We start from the raw sequence: 17,505 nt of genomic DNA on the forward strand, positions 1-17,505 counted from the left end.
CACTCCAGACATCCTGAGTCTCCCTATCTGCTACACCTACTACTTTGGGGAATTCTTGATCAGCCTATCTTTCATTAATCTTTATTGAAGAAAAAGTCAAGGCAAGCGGCAAGGCCATCCATGGAGAAAGACAGACCTGGCATATTAGAGCTGGACTGTCACAATAGAGACTTTAGATGTGTTTAGTACAACCGAAGGGAGACCCTTGATGTGTACAAGGATTGTGGAAGCGCTAGACTCAATAACAGTGAAGCCATTGACATTTTACTCTGAAATGAATCATGAAAAATAGACCGAGCCAGGTCTTGCCATACTACGAGGTGTAGTATGTTCCTAGGGAGACCCTAGATTTGTGGAGTGATTTTTGAGGCACTATATTCAATAAGAGAGAAGGTATTGAATTTATTCTCCAATACAAAATCATTAAAAATAGGCTGCATAATTTCCCAAAACAAGCAGGTGTAGTCTGTTGATGGGGAGTCCCTAGATGTGTGAAGTGATTTTGGAAGCACTGGGCTTAATAACAATTAAGCTATAGATTTTTTTCTGAAATAAAAATATATTATGAATAGGCTGAGCATAATTTCCCAAAACAAGCAGGTGTAGTATGTTAATAGGGAGGCCCTAAATGTGTGTTGTGATTTTGGAAGCACTAGGCTCAATAACAGTGATAGCTATTGAATTATTTACCAAATAAAAACATATAAATAGGCTAAGCCAGCTTTTCCCAAATTAGCAGGTGTAGTATGTTAATAGGGAGGACCTAGATGTGTGTTGTGATACTGAAGCTATTGCATTTTATCCCCAATAAAAATATATTATAATTAGGCTGAACATAATTTACCAAAACAAGGTGTAGTATGTTGATAGGGAGGCCCTAGATGTGTGTAGTGATTTTGAAAGCACTATGCTCAAACAGAGTGAAGCTTTTGAATTTTCCCCCCATAAAAAATATGTTATAAATATGGCAAGTAATTTTTTCCATAATTAGCAGGTGTAGTCTGTTGCTAGTGAGGCCCTAAATGTGTGTTGTGATTTTGGAAGTACTAGGCTCAATAACAGTGAAGCTATTGAATTTTCCCCCCATACAAATATATTATAAATAGGGCGAGTCAATTTTTCCATAATTAGCTGCTGTAGCATGTTGCTTGGGAAGCCCTATATGTGTGTTGTGATTTTGGAAGCACTAGGATCAATGACAGTGAAGCTATTGAATTTTACCCCCAATAAAAATATATTATAAGTAGGGTGAGTAAGTTTTTCCCGTAATTGGCAGGTGTAGTGTGTTGTTAGTGAAGCACTAACTGTGTGTTATGATTTTGGAAGCACTAGGCTTAATAACAGTGAAGCTATTTAAATGTATTTGTATCCACTTTCGTTTTTGCACTTTGTAGACGATCCCTAGACGTTCGGCTGAAAGCAGAATGCTCACAGGGATGCGTTTTATTTATCCGCATATGTACACGGTTCTTTCGGATGAAACCGGGTTGTAGCTTGTTGTCTACCCTACTACGGTTAGATAGAGCTCTCTATTGTGCAATGAAAACATTTCTCCTATGATTTATTGAACCGCAAAACGCGAATCTTGCGAATCTGGCAATTTCTGTCTAACTTTACCGAAGTGAGCGTGCGGCGCTCTGAGCGCTAGTTGCCAATTCTCGTGTAAAGACAGGACGGACACTGAGATCGCAGAACTTGTGCGGCTTAGCTTTGTGCCAATTTGGGTAAGGTTTGTGAAGGAAAAGTTTTGAGGGACTGCTCAGTATGCTTTTGCGCACTGTGTGGTCGGTGGTCTTGCTGGTGAGCGTCCAACACGTGAGGACTATTTGGACATTCGAGTGTCCACTGGTCTGCCAGTGCACTCTGGAGAAATTATGCTGCACGAGAGAAACACAAGAGAAATCGCAAAGACATTCACCATCTGCACTGTAAGTTTTCGCTTTCACAGAATGGATAACTTGTCATACTTTTAATATATTGGCATATCGTTCTACCTCCAATTGTTTTATCGCTTCAACTCAGTTTAGTGTGACCAGGGTCTCTTTCTTATCTAAATCTTCTTATCTCATCTATTTTCCAGGCGAATTGTACACCTGCCATTGAGGGAAATTCAAAGCAGTTCTTTCAAAGGGTTACTCAATGTATCCAGAATGTAAGTGTATTCTTTCTGTCTACCGTCCGTTTGTGCAGTTCATTCAACTTGCCTGAACTTTTGCTGTTGAACCTCTGTGCAGCAAACATTTTGACAGCGTTGACGACGCCTATGTTTTGATCAAAGATTCTAAAGCGGAGCAAGGTTCTAGAGCGGAGCAAGATAGATCAGTTACGTCATAGGCATGATATAGACATAATATAGACGCCGCATCGACCGCTAGCAGTGGTCCCCAAACTACGGCCCGCCAACTCATTTTGGGTGCCCCCCCAAAACATGTCCGTGGTATATAGCATCTGGCCCGCACGGGAATACGACATCGTCAAACTATAACCTCCGTAATTACCCCCATTCATTCTCTATGGCGAGTCTTAAATTACATGTGTACAGTTTTGTCCACTGGTGGTTGTTTTGGCGCTGTTTCGCGTTTGACATCGAAAACGGAATGAAATGTAGGCCTACCTGCAAACAATGTAAGAGGCCTATGCTGACTGCATCAGTGCTCAAAGTATTCTAAAAGTTTATCAATTAATTGTAAGGTCTGTCGTAGGTAATTTGTTAACATGGCTTTCTCATTTAAATGGTCAAGTCAAGTCAAGTCAGTTTTATTTGTATAGCGCATTTAACATGCACAGAGTGCAACCCAAAGCGCTCCACATATAAGACATTGTCATTGACACATGGGGTGGTGATATTAGTGGTGATTTAAGTGGTATGTGTGTGTGCGTGTCCGTGTGTATGTATGTGTGTGTGTGTGTGTGCGTGTCCGTGTGTATGTGTGTGTGTGTGTGCGTGTCCGTGTGTGTTTGTGTGTGTGTGTGTGTGTGTGTGTAAGCTGAAGCCCCCCGTTGATGTTTTTTTTTTTAAACGGGTAATGGTCTTAAGGAAAGGTACACAGGCTTTGCCACTCTTGAAGCCGGAGGAAGTCAAACCTAAATGTGGCTTTATCATACAACATTACAGTGAACGTTAACGTAACGTTAACGAACACTGAACAGTTTTTTTTCCCCTTGCGCCTGCCTTTTAGCCTAGAAATCTAGACGCGGCCCTAGCTAGTCTAGCAACTCTCCGTTGGCTTGTGAGCTCCAGAAATCGAAACTTAATCAGGCCATTGCAATCGTGTATAGAGTCGTTTGGTGGGCTTAACATAATGATTGATGGCAGAGTTGCAACGGTTTGGCTTGAATTCCCTGCTACTTGAAAACGAATATCCTATTGCGTCCTATAGAGCTGCACAGTCCCGCCCACAGCCAAAACGCGGTTAGGTGCCGGATGTAAGATTGCCATTCATTTGTCACATTGACGTTTGGAAAAATCCGTATCTAAAGAGTTTTACAGCATGTCTTAGGCTAACCAGCTACGGCATAATTCATAAGCATACAACATATCATTTCGAGTGAAAAAACGAAGAGAAAATCCAAAAAAAGTCAAAGGTACAAGACTGTGTACATATTTTCATTTCCGAGCGAAGGAACTACTCATCCCATAAACCACCACGCCTCACTGAATAATACATAAGCAATGCACGAACCAGCGCGAAATCATTTCCAACCGACGACAGCACGCGAACCCTTTCCTCCAAACAGTGATTTTTATATAGTGAATGTGCAGTTAATAGCAGTTATTTCAGGAGTAATCGTGTAAATAATAGTGTTTTGATATTGAATTTCATATTTATCATCGTGTATTTTATATTGTGTGTGTGAAAGCGGTTAACGTTAACGGCAGTGCTTCGTAACGTTAGCAGCTACCTGACTCATCCTATGCGGTCATCACTACTCAGTCGGGCTGATGCATGGACTGGTGCATGGTCTGCTCTTGGACCACCATATTCAGTTTATTAATTTGCTGTGAATTATTACACAAAATGTTCATTAAATGCACGAAGTATTCCTAGGTTAATGATTGATATGAATCATACAGTATGAAGGCTACAGTAGCCTAGCTAATGTTAACTAGCACTGCTAGCAGCATTAACGTTACCAACCTCCCTGCTTAACTCACCACAACTTTGTAGGTCTTGTCCCTTATGCTGGCCCTTACAAAACCCACAAACTGACTCTCGGACACACAACAGTCAATAATGTGACCCGATTTAAAGTGGCTTTTACCCCTTTGGACACTCACTAAAACATAATATATTTCATACCTGTGTTGCAGCATGTAGGCTAATGTTAGCTGCATTATGTAATGACATACAATGTCGGAAATGCTAAAGGTTAGCCTGTCGGCTACCTGAAAAGTTTGAGTGTTTAAACTAACATATTACAGTGGTCTAATTGATAGTGTATTGGCCCTGACTAAGTTAGTGTGATGTATAAACCCCAATCCTTGTTGATACAAGTACCAATATTCGTCAAGAAAGTTTTTAATCACATTAAGATTTTCGCCATAGGCAGTAAAAGACTCCGCCATCTTTGTCAATATTTTTCGCTGAGAAAGTTTCAAACTATGATCATAACGGCATTTCCACCAATCAGAGGCATCACTGTGGGATTGTGAGATTGTTCAGGATTGTGTGTAAAAAAGTACTTATACAAGAGATCGCGAATAAAAGGCATTTATCTCAAAACAAGGTTAGTGCCCCACGAACTCTTGGTGTCTATAGGAGCATATACAATCGCTTAGTACAACCGTAGCTGGTTTTAAGTCTACCACGTGCAGTTAAGTTTTTATGGCTTACACCGCAATTGTCAATGGAGAAATTGCATTGAATTTTTACATCCGGCATCGGCTGTGGGCGGGACTGTGCAGCTCTATTGCGTGCAGAGGGAATTTGAAAGACAACTGATTACCCAGCTAACACACGACCAAATGGCAACGCTGCCTATAAGTTGCCATTTGGTCATGGCGACATTACTTTCTGGCAACGTTGTGGCAACATTACCACAACGTTGCCTGCAGGAAGTTGCCATTAAGTAAACAAATTACGTTGCCACGACGTAGTGGCTTGGTAATTTTGATAACGTTGCCTCTTGGTAGTGTAAGTGACGTTGCCACAACGTTGCCTACAGGAAGTTGCCATTAAGTAAACAAATGACGTTGCCACAACGTAGTGGCTTGGTAATTTTGATAACGTTGCCTCTTGGTAGTGTAAGTGACGTTGCCACAACATTGCCTACAGGAAGTTGCCATTAAGTAAACAAATTACGTTGCCACAACGTTGCCTACAGGATGTTGCCATTAAGTAAACAAATTACGTTGCGGCAACATAGTGGCTTGGTAATTTTGATAACGTTGCCTCTTGGTACTGTGAGTGACGTTGCCACAACGCTGCCTACAGGAAGTTGCCATTAAGTAAACAAATTACGTTGCCGCAACGTAGTGGCTTGGTAATTTTGCTAACTTTGCCACTTGGTAACGCAAGTAATGTTGCGGCGACATAGTGTTGTGGTCATTTCCTTACCGTGATACGTCAAAGTTCAGAATTACACCATACGAGTATTAAAGGTTGTTTCCATGTCCAGCACAAAGATTAGGTTTGAATGCTATGCTGGATATGTATGACAATTTCTAGTTTAGAATTTGTATTTCCATTTTATAGTGACAATAAAGGGCTCACCTTCAGACAGCAAAGCAAAACCCATAGGCTAACATGCTATAAAATAACAGATTTTTTCTAAGTCAAACTATTTTCGAGCTGGAAAAATTAACCACTGGTTTGTATTGTTTATTCACTACCTAGGGATGACTCAATTCCCACAGAAACTATTTGTGCTCAACTAGGATTAATCCAGAACTACATAACAATTCTCAGTTCCACAAACTCTGACCCAGTTGAAAAAATAGCAATGAGATATATTCAGATACTGAATTGATGAAGCATTTATTTTAAATGCATATACAGGGACCACATAAATAAATCACGACAATTAATTATCCTAACAGGAATCACGACAAATAATTATCCTAACAGGAATCTTGATTGTACTTTGTTTCAGTAACCTCAAAACAGTCATTGATCTTGAATTTTAGTACTCCGACTAATGTTGAATACATGCTAAAAACCTTTATGTCAATCATGTCACAAATTCTATGCAAGTTCTGCAAAACACCAATGCTGTTGTGAGGTGTTTTTTTTTGTTTTTGTTTTCCATTTCAGAGGACAGCTACTGGCACCTCAACAACCCCACACAGAGGGCAAAATAAAAAAAGGTTCTATTTTACAAAGGACCAAGACCACCAAAAAAAGATGACTACACAGCATAAACTCACTTGCACACCCTAAAACTCGCCATGGTCCAAGGTCCTAGGTCAAGCTAAGCCTTATAAACACCATTTTCCACAGACCTTCCAACAAAACACACAAAGTAGCACACAGAGTAGCACTACATAGAAAGAAAGTAAACCCATCAAATGCTTCCACTTGAACAGGTAGACTAGGAATAATGGTCTGACAAGAAATGCGTTGAACAAGCTGGTGTCTGTATGGACAAGGCTTGAGGTGCAGCACAAATGTAATACAGCCATGGGTATGTCATTTACTAATCACACTCTCATGCAGGACATTTTGCCCAATTAACAGAACTATATAAGAGGCTATTTCAAAATACTATCGGAAACAACAAACAAAGACTGTGGTCGGCATCTCCGATTTAAAACAGTGATTCACAAGGCATATAAGGGACAGGGAAACACTAGACCCCAAAGGTAACTGCCCCCCAGTTTTCTATCAAGCTGACGTTGTCCTTAAGCCGCAGAGGTGCTGGTTCTGCTGTTGCAGCTGAGGGTTGTCAAGATGTCCTTTTGCCTCAAGTCGTCTTTAAAATGGTGGATCCCAGCATCTTCAGTTCGGTTCCTGGAAAAGGAAAAAAAAAGGTAAGAATGTCTTACTTTCTGTTCACATACATACATTATGCTGAGAAACAGTTGAATAAAATATCCAGCGAAATGAAAAAGTGTGCGAGGGCAGCTATAAAAGAACAATTGTGTCTAACTAGCTGGGTTTGACAAATTGGTCTTGTTTTTATGCCTGTAGTTCACAGATAAGTGTGACCAAGTAATCTCCATGCTTGGTCACATCTGAATGGTTCAAAATAGAATAATAAACAGACTAAATTAACATACAAATTAATATATAGTAATAAATATATACGACATTTCTTAATAAATACACTTGTTGTTACCAAAAGCCTTCAACTTTATTTGTATGATCACCACTTTTAAATTAATGTTACTGCCCCTTTAAGACGCCTTCCTAGCCACGAGCTAGTATGAGTTAGACACGAGCAAGTTCACCTAACGGAAAAAAACGAAAAGACGCAAAATCATTCATCATGGGACAACATACAGCACCGAACTATATAGTAATTAAACACCTTTCACGTCTTTTCTATCACCAAACCGAGTCTGTTCTATCACATCTAAGCGACAATTTCGTGGTGCTTTCAATAGTATTGAAGAGTGTTTTGGTGAGTTTCACTTTATTTCCTAAAGTGTAACGTTAGGCTATCTGTAATACTGAGTTCAATGAAGATATTACAGAACATGCTAGCTGCTAACTGTATAAAACCATCACCATTACCCAAATACAGCTCAGTTCTGTAAGTGTTTTTATTGTTTTCTGATGTTTTTATGTTAGAAAGGGAAATGTGTTTAAGATTATTCCCTATCTTTTGACATTTCGTGGATTATTTTACGGTTAAATAACGTTACATTAACTTAGCGTTTTGTGAGACCGTTTGGTGTTGCCATGGCGATACAGTCAGTGGCGAGGGAAATGGCATGTACTAACTTTATTTACTGAGTGTTTTATTTACTTTTATGGCCTGTTGTGCAGGTGAGTTTATCCGTTTTCTTTCTATGATACAGACAGTTAGCTGTGCACTTCATCTCTCCCTGAGTGTTGGTGACACGCCCATTTTTGGGCCTGTCCTGTGCTGTGGTTCATGGACTCGTATGCTTTCAGAAAAATAAAGTGTCTAATATCTGTAAGCGTTTGCCTGAAATTTGATCACAAATTCAATCTTATTACAGAAGCGATCATGAAATGGAAGCCAGAGCTGGAAGAGGAGGTAGAGCTCCTGATAGCTGAGGTCTTAAAACATGCCCCTGCAGCCCACACCAAAAGTTTAAGGTGAGTTGAAACGAGAGAGGCAAATATCCCTCTAAATCAATTATACGAACATGCCGACTATTAGGGAACAATTATCATATTTTTGTACACCACCTCAAAATGATATGCAGATCCATGCCCTAGCTACTTTTTAAAGATGAACTGAACTGAAAGAATCAACATTGATAATGTGTTGATTATGACAATTAAAAATAAATGACACTAAAAAAATAATTTAAAAAAATCAATACGTAGCCTTTTTTAAGCAACACCAAAATTGCGTTTGTTAGTATTAGAACGCTGCCAGGTTCAATGACGTCACTGGCATGGTAGGACCTGAGAAGTTCTATAGGCAACAGCTGCAGCATATTATGTATACACGAAAATTTGTAATTTTAATGGCATGGGTTACAAATTTGAGCCTGTGAGGGACAGGCCTGTAGTGTCTTGACTACCACTAGATGGGTTTCAGGCTCCAGCTCAACCTTCAGTAGGATCATTTGGGTGAAAATGACTGTGTGGGCGCTGCCGGAGCATGGACACTGGAATCTATCTGTTGCAAAGCAGTGGCGAAACGTAGGGAAAATGTTCAAGGAAGCCAAAGTGACGGGAAAAATGTGTTTATTTATGTATGTGTTTATTTCGGGGGGTATACATTTTGTGCAATGTACAACATAGATACATTTTGTGCGGCACAACATAGGCTACTGTAGACCTAGCCTAGGTCATGTAGAAAACTGGACGAGGGGCGCTTGAGACAGCAACACGCACGCTGTCTCTCTGTCTCCCTCCATCCCTCACACACATACATTGCCTACTGTACATCCTCCACACAACTGCATACTCACTCACCACCACTACATTAGGCCTATGCGAAGGCTACGTGCATATACAAATAAGCTATATAACACGCATTGTCACGTCAATGTAGGCTAACGCAGTATGGACTACTGGCACTAGTAACAGCAACTCACACGGGCTCTCTCTCTCCCTCCCTTGAAACTGTTAAAAACTTCGTTACCCCAAGTTGACCCCAGATACACGGAGGATACACGAGTTTGCCGTTTATTTTAGGCTAACGTTAGTGGAGAGTTTGCAGATTTTTACCTTGTGGATGTTGATATTGCACGAGTCTCTTGGATAGCAGTACTGCGAGTTAAACTCCCTCGCATCAACAATCTGTCCTGAGACGGTGAACAACTGGCTTCAGGGTGAGTAGAAAGGGACATTGGATTCTGTTTACAGACCCGCTGTGGTTTAGTTACCAGCTAGTAAAAGCATTATTATCGATCTGTGATATCGTCGGAGTCATGGTTTACTCTCTATGGTCGGAGTGCTAGCTTGTGGAGTTTGACATAAGAGTGTTTCCAAGGTGTTAGCTGCTAGCCCTTTCCTAGGTTGGATCGTATGGTAGCCTATCTATCACTGGACCTCACCTGAGGCTACTTTGAGATATTATTCCAAAGGAGACAGATAGGCTACTGCACTTAAAACTTTAAACGATTGAACGAACCTTCCCAGACTTTGTAATTGCGACCAGTGACTGCATTGAATGAACGAAGCCGAAGTTGAAACTTAGGCTCCATGGCACATAGACTGTGGGCTCGCCTTTCTATGAATTGAAAAAGACTACAAGCTGTTCCACCGAGTTTGCGATAAAGTAAGCAAGAAAAGGTTTTTTTAAGTCAGGATATGGCAAGTCAATGGCATTTATTCGTCCAAAGTTACAGACCAGTTTCCATAGTGCACATCTTATCAATAGTTTGAATGTCGTGTGTGTTTCTGCTCATTGACAAAATAGCGTTCAGTATGATTCATGCCAAATTAATTTCCCCTGTTAAAGTGTTCGCCTTTGTTTCACTAGTTTGGTTTCATTTTGTATGAGATTTTGTGATGTAGGCTAGCCTATGATAAATGGCTTATGGCCAATATGTAACTCAGCTAGGCCTAATGTTAGTTTCCTCAGCCATGTCAGCTAGCCTCAGACTCATTATCTGCTATGGCTGCTAGTGCTAGTGCAGAGTAGCTTACCATGCCAGTGACGTAGCCGATTGTTGAAATCCAACATGCCGGCGCCCGTGTAACAACAACACCACTTTCAACGTACAATTTTATCCCTTTTAATAAATTCAGCCATTTTAATCATTGTACCAATGAGAAGAAATAAAATACATCTGTTATATCACCTTTACTTCAAATTCCAGTTCAGTTCATCTTTAAGCTTGTTCACAAGACGTGGTTACTCGTCTTCATCTTCAAGCAATAACCTTGGCGGCTCGACACCATCTACACGACGCTGTTTTGTTTTTTTTTAAACCGGTTATTATTTTCCCCTGTCATGATTTATGTGCGCAATGTATCAGCCTTTTGTGGCCAAGTTACTGAAGCACACCAATAGCTTAACTTAGTGAAACATTAGCTAAGCTTACTACAACCTATGACTGACTGACGCATGCTAATGTTTTCTCCAATAGTGCTCAGACCTAATGCAATACGTAGGCCTAAGCATTTGAAATTCCACATAAGTCACATACCTTGAAAATGAACTTTAGTACTTTAACAGCTGAATTGAAAACCGAATTGCATGTAGTCTCCTTATTTTATGCGACAGCTTAACAAACTTTCAACAATGTTTTGTCTTCTACGCGAATTAGGCCTAAATGTGAAGCCTCTGCACGGCCCGCGGCGCCATCGACTGGTCTGGCATATGCACTACAGTACTTTTAGCCGTTTTTTCCTTACCGGTAGGCCTATCGTTAAAGGTGTGAAAGCGGTAAGAGGAAATACACCCGATGGTTTTGTATAGACATAACCCAATTCTAGGCGAGACATCTTAGTGCAACAAGCTAAAAAACTCCAAAACAATGAAGCTTATAGCCAAAAACGCATGGAATCATGGTTCACTAACATTACAGCTATAGCAGCAATGTACACAGTAGGCCTACAGTTTAGCTGCAATATGCTGGTGAATCAACACAAGATTATCTCCATGTTTATAAAGTAACTGTCAGACGTCGTACATTAAATGTGCATACCATATACCGGATCATACCGCGACCATTTCACTCTCACACTCGCGTTATATCAACGCATTTACAATCCTCAATAATGCTTCTAACGAGCACAGACTGATAACAGTATGAACTAAACTTAACAAAGGAGCAGTATCAATACTTACGGCCGGGTAGGCTATCTGAACGCACAGTTATAATAATAATATTAATACAGAAACACCATCCGCATCTCCAGTCCACTGCTCCGTTATTCCCGCGACTTGGTAGCCTACCGTCGGCGCCGGCATCCTCACACTTGATCTAGGCTACAAGTGCAAGGGCGAAGGAATGACCCAGCAGCAGCAAAAAAGTCTAGCGTAACCAGCTATTAGCATATCCTATTTAAGTTTTGACTAAATGTAAAATGACTGTTGACTGAATGTAAAATTAATATAAATGCACTCACCTGTTCTCTTTTATTTGTTCTTCACAGGGTCGGATGGAACAGCAGGTGGAAGATCATCGCAAAATTGAATTTCCACATTATTTTAAATAAAATATCATTTGTTAGTGTACAGTTGTCTTTTCTTTTGAATAGGCTCAACATTAGCAACAGCCAGTCAAAATGCAGGTAAAATATGAATGTGGCTTGTCTAGGCTATCTCAACTAGATTTTGTGCGTGGCAGTCATAAATTGATACTTGTTAGTGCAGCTGTCTTGAATAGGCTTGGGGTCAACATTAGCAACAGCCACCAGCCAGAATGCAGGTATATGAATGTGACTAGATTTTGTGGATTCTATGGGCAAATGAGGACTGCACATGCAGATCCGCCCTAACGTGCTGGCGACATTATGGCAACCTTTCTCAGGAAGGTTGCTACAATGTCGCCAGTATGTCTTTTGGTTGCCGCGACGTGGAGGTTACGTGCGAGAAACGTTGCCAAGATATGTTGCGGCAACGTAATCGCGTCTTTCACCCGCACGTATCGGCAACGTTAGAACTTACGTGGCGGCAACGTATGTTTGGTAATAAAGTTACGTAACGGCGACGTAACTGTGTTAGCTGGGTATCCCGCCCCTCAGACTGAGCACTGCGAACGGTGAGTGCCCAGACCCTACATTTTAATATGGGTCTGGCTCGCCAGGCTACCTGCCTTTACTAACATGCAAGTTCACCATCGTTCCTCCCCTTTCTCGTTCTGTGAACCTCTGGAGTCGTGAGTTAAGACTTTTTTTTTTTTAACTGTTCCTGTGGTGTTGAGCAACTACAATTCCTGTTAATCCTACAATTTTACATTATAATTTATTTAAAGTGAATAAATTGTAATGAAAAATAAATAAGTAAATCGTAAGTGGAAGTGCATCTGTCAATTCATTGAATGTTCAAAGTATTATGAATCTTTATTTAGAGAAAAATATCCTGCCAGTAATCCATCTTGCTCTGTTCTAGAATCTTTGGTTTTGATTATCTTGAGAATTCTGAGGTGAAGCCTACTGAATAGCTTACATATGAACACCAACTTATAGTAGGCCTAGGCTAGCCTACCTAAAACACGTTTTTTGGATTTATTACAGTGCATGAAAATGCACTGTTCTGTTATCCAAAGTCTTCTTCTTCTTCTTCTTCTTCTTCTTCTTCCCACCAAATTTCTGCGTCTAATTCAGCTTCAACCGTTTAACGTAGAAACTTCGTTCAAACTTTGTAACGTAGGTCTTGAAAAGGAGACTTGAGGAATGTATTTTTCACTTTTGTAAACTTCATACTTTTTGAGATATTAATAAAAAAACAAGCTTATTTTTCCCCATAGACTTTGTATGGGGACTATGACATCATAATGGGCTAATTAATGTAACTTGATTTGCACCTGTATCAACTTCCAGCTGCTCAACTAGGTCCCATCAAAAAGCTAGTTAAACTGATTGCACCTGTATCAACTGCTTTCTGCTCAATTAGACCAACTCTCTCTGTGTATCTCCATTCTACAAGGATATAAGGCACATTCCATCCAACTTTCTATCCATTCATCCTCTTCAAACCATTCACTCATCTACCCATTAAACCAGGAGTCGGGAACCTATGGCTCGCGAGCCACATGTGGCTCTTTTGGGAACTGCATCTGGCTCTCGGACAAACCTGCCATTTGTTTACTCAATAAGTCATGAATAATTTTGGTACTGTATTAAATTAAAAATGGACCTACTGAAATCAAAATGTTAAAATAGTGTTCGAAATATAATATATGTTCACGTAGTTTAATCCATCCCATGTCTGTTCTCTACCGCTGAAATTCACGGTTACGTCGATGTAGCCTACTGTACAGATATGAAAAACGCGTTTTTTTATTGGACAATGCTGTGCCGAGATAACATTCCACCCGCTGATGCTTTACTTAAAAATTCAGCTAGCTAACGGTTGTATCCAAAACAAAGAAAATGGCGAAGAGAAAAAAAGATGAACGAGAACACTTTAATTGTTATTGTTGATGTGTGCGCTTGCTGTAGGTTAGATAAGGAAAATGTCAAAAAGGAAACGTCAGTGAGCACAGCTTGCGAGCGCGAACACAAGCGGGCTGAAATGGGAAAGTTTCCATCCAAAGACTGATTCTGAAAACGCGAAATGAACTGCCCGTTATATATCGCACACTGCAACGAGTTAGTATTGCTGTGTTAACCCTGTTCGGTTCCACTTATGTGAAATCTTTCTCACATATGAAAAATATAAAGACAAACCTGCGCTCACGTTTAAGGGCAATTCCGCGCAAAACTGTCACATCCATAATGCCAACACAATGCCATGTTGGCGTTATGGATATATGACAGTTTTGCGTGGAGTTGCCCTTAAATGATGACAGCCTCAATTCTTGCATGAAACTTCACCTCACTGAATATGAGCCAGCCAGACTCCAAGGCCATCACCAAATCTAATCTCTGGTACAGTAGGCCTAATGTTCAATTTCGCCAATGACATGTCATGTCATGAAAATTGAGTGTTGTGTTGTTAACTATGAGGTTACTTTGCATACCAAAAGAACACTGGGAAAATAGGGGGTGGTGTTTAGTCTACATGGGAAGCCTAAGGCCTATACTTCTGTCATTCCACTTTACATTTCAAGTTACTTGCACATTACTTTTAAAACTAGTAGAATATGTATTTAAAAATCCTCTGTTGAATGAAAGTAAATGTACGTTAAATATCTAAACTTTTTCTTGTAACCGTCTTTATGTGGCTCTTCTGAGATAAAAAAAAAAAAAAATTGGTAAAAGTGGCTCTCCAGGCAAAAAAGGTTCCCGACCCCTGCATTAAACTATCCCATCAACATCCATTAAACAATCTGCCTATCAACATCCATTCAACTTTCTGTCTATCAACATCCATTACACTAGACCAGGGGTCGGCAAATAGTGGCCCGCGGGCCAATTTTGGCCCGCCATTGATTCTATCTGGCCCGCGAGATGACGTTAATTTGCTGTTGAATGAAATTTTTTTTTAACCCCATGTTTTTAAAAAGAAAAAAAGGCCTACAGCAATCCCATCAATTTCAAAACATTTATTGAGGTATAGATGATAGTCCTACTAAAGTGACAAAACAGGTGGAACATCCTTGCAGTTATCCATGACGCACAGGTCGGAACGGTATTGGCACGCGAGTGCGCGTAATCTTGTGCAAAAAAACAACAGTGTCCTGTCTCCCTCTTCCAGTGGGCAAGGTCAAAAATAGCCTATGTTTCGTTAAATTAATAGGCTTGGCATTAAGAAATGCAGGCAGGCTCAACACATACCTCTGCTTCCATTCTTCTTTGTAGGTCCTGCATTCTGAATCAATTTTTCTTTTCAAGGCTTTTGACAACGACATTTTGCATCGATAACTAGCATATAGCAATGTTCAGCTAATCATTTACACGTCATCCAAAAGAATAATATTTGTAGCCTACACATTAGTTACGGCAAGTTGCTAGGCAAGTCGCCTGTTTCATGAGAGACGACAGGAGATGCAGCAGGCGGCATAAAAACAGCGCACATAAGCAAATAAACGTTTTTAATGGAATTAAATTAAATGCATTTTAAAAGTTAGATGATGTTTATTTTAATATAATATAATAATTAATAATTTAAATAGTAGGCCTATAACACCCCCCCCCCCCCCCCCCCCCCCATTACAAAAGCTATGGCCCGCGATGCCATTGTCTGAAAAAAAATTGGCCCGGGTCCAAACGTAATTGCCGACCCCTGCACTAGACGTTCGTGAGGAAACCCTTGCAAATTGCAATTGTAACACAGTTTAAAGGCTGCTGATGTGTGGATGCAATTCATAACGTTTTCTACATAGTTAAAATAAAGGTTCGTACTTCTCCTTGGCACAAGCACTTTTGAGTTTTGGAAAACACTTTTCCATTTACATCGGGATTTTGCAAACATTCAGTGTCAGAGTCAATAAAATGAGACCTTCAACGAAATTGACAAGCAGCTGTAAGTAGGCTAAGCATGCTAAATTCGACATCCAAACAGTATTCTAACGTTAGCTTTGAGATACTGCTTCATTGCATAACTTAACTTAGGCTACATTGAAGAGACTAAACTATGTTGTGATAAGATCTTAGCAGAGTTCACTTCAATGCAGCAGTTTTGAACAAATTTGCGCAGCATGGTCACGATGCTAAGCGGATTTAATAGCAATTTAGCCAGACTTCTTCTATGCAATGCTTCTATGTGGCTAACTGAGACCACAGAATATTTTACGATTTAAGAAGGCAATATGATAGATCCACCACAATCTAGTTAAAGGAACCGTATGTAAGAAATGTATTTCAATTAATCATAAAATGGCCCTGGTATGTCACTAGACATTAAGAAATCATGTTCATTTCAAATACTTATATCACTGACAACAGCAGTCCGGCCAGGATATTGTCATTTTAAAAAGTGAAGTTGCAGCCCTCAACTGATGTTGATGTTGTGTTTTGTCATGTCATGTTGTGTTTTGGCCTGATGCGCCACCATCCACCTATGTACTAATCACAAAGTCAGTAGTGTTTCGGCATCCGGGTTGGCAACCTCGAGTCAGGGGGGAGGGGGAGGGGATACTCCGCTCTACAGTAATTTGAAAGTGATTGCAGTACCAGTTTTGGCCACAATATTACATATGGTTCCTTTAAGCCTTCATGCATTCACTGCCCAACAACGTGATGTTCCTGGGTTTCCAGGATTTCGGGTCAACGTAAAAACTTGCTGATTAATGGGTTCAAGGAACCAGCTGTAGAATATCCATGTCTCAGCTCAAATTTTATGTTAAGTTCACGTTAAGATCTTAAAAATAGCCAAGGCTACTCAGTTTTCTCCCCAATTACTCTATCTTGCCTTATTTCTCCTCATTTCGAATGTTGCCTTTTAGGCTACTTATTTTATGGGCCTACAACTAGGCTCCATCCATCCATCCTAATATATATCTATTATATATATATTATATATATATATATATATATACAGGGTTGGGTAGTAACGGATTACATGTAATCTGGATTACGTAATCAGATTACAAAAATCAAGTAACTATAATCAGCCAAGATTACAATAAAGAAATTGTGTAATCAGATTACAGTTACATTGTTGGGGATTACCTGATTACATTTTATCATGCAAGCAATGCAACTTTTTAATGATAGCCTAGTTATCTTTTAATTCGACAAGCTTTGGACTTGCCGGTTCGATCCCCGACCAGTAGAAAAAATGTGGGCGGGGAAAGTGGTTGAGCACTGCTCTCCCATGCCCACATCCATGGCTGAAGTGCCCTTGAGTAAGGCACCTAACCCCTCATTGATCCCCGAGCGCCGTTGTAGCAGACAGCTCACTGCTCCGGGTTGGTGTGTGCTTCACCTCACTGTGTGCTCATTGTGTGCTTCACCTCACTGTGTGTTCACTGTGCTTCACTAATTCGTGGATTGGGAGACCAAATTTCCCTCACGGGATCAAAAGAGTATCTATACTTACTTACTAACTTATTTACTATTTGGGCAGGTCTCTCGGCACACTGCCTGATCTTTTCCTCCTAATCTTAATGTAGCCTCTTGTTTTAGTGTTACCGTTTACTTTGAGAAAGTCACCAGGTCCCCCTGGTTGAAAAACATCCCAAAGGAATAATTTTCTCACCCCCACAATTGAAATGGACATGGACAAAGCTAAATTCATTGTCCAGGTGTGCCCTTGGGGCAGCCGTGGCCCACTGGTTAGCACTCTGGACTTGTAACCGGAGGGTTGCTGGTTCGAGCCCCGACCAGTGGGCCGCGGCTGAAGTGCCCTTGAGCAAGG

At 40.4% G+C, this 17,505-nt stretch overlaps 1 protein-coding gene across 1 annotated transcript in view; it reads left to right on the forward strand.

The window, feature by feature from the left end:
• The first annotated feature begins 1,761 nt into the window (after positions 1–1,761).
• Positions 1,762–17,505, forward strand: part of LOC143124354 (lutropin-choriogonadotropic hormone receptor-like) — a 28,105-nt gene continuing 12,361 nt past the window's right edge. Inside the window, exons 1-2 of the mRNA XM_076285797.1 lie at positions 1,762–1,928; positions 2,081–2,152. Coding sequence (XP_076141912.1) covers positions 1,765–1,928; positions 2,081–2,152 — 236 coding nt within the window. The 5' untranslated portion in view covers positions 1,762–1,764. The remainder of the gene's footprint in view (positions 1,929–2,080; positions 2,153–17,505) is intronic.

The sequence above is a fragment of the Alosa pseudoharengus genome, unplaced genomic scaffold, assembly GCF_046254945.1.
Source record: "Alosa pseudoharengus isolate Yale_2024_CS ecotype anadromous, Long Island Sound unplaced genomic scaffold, YU_APseudo_1.1 YU_APseudo_1.1_scf_15, whole genome shotgun sequence".
Lineage (NCBI taxonomy): Eukaryota > Metazoa > Chordata > Actinopteri > Clupeiformes > Clupeidae > Alosa > Alosa pseudoharengus.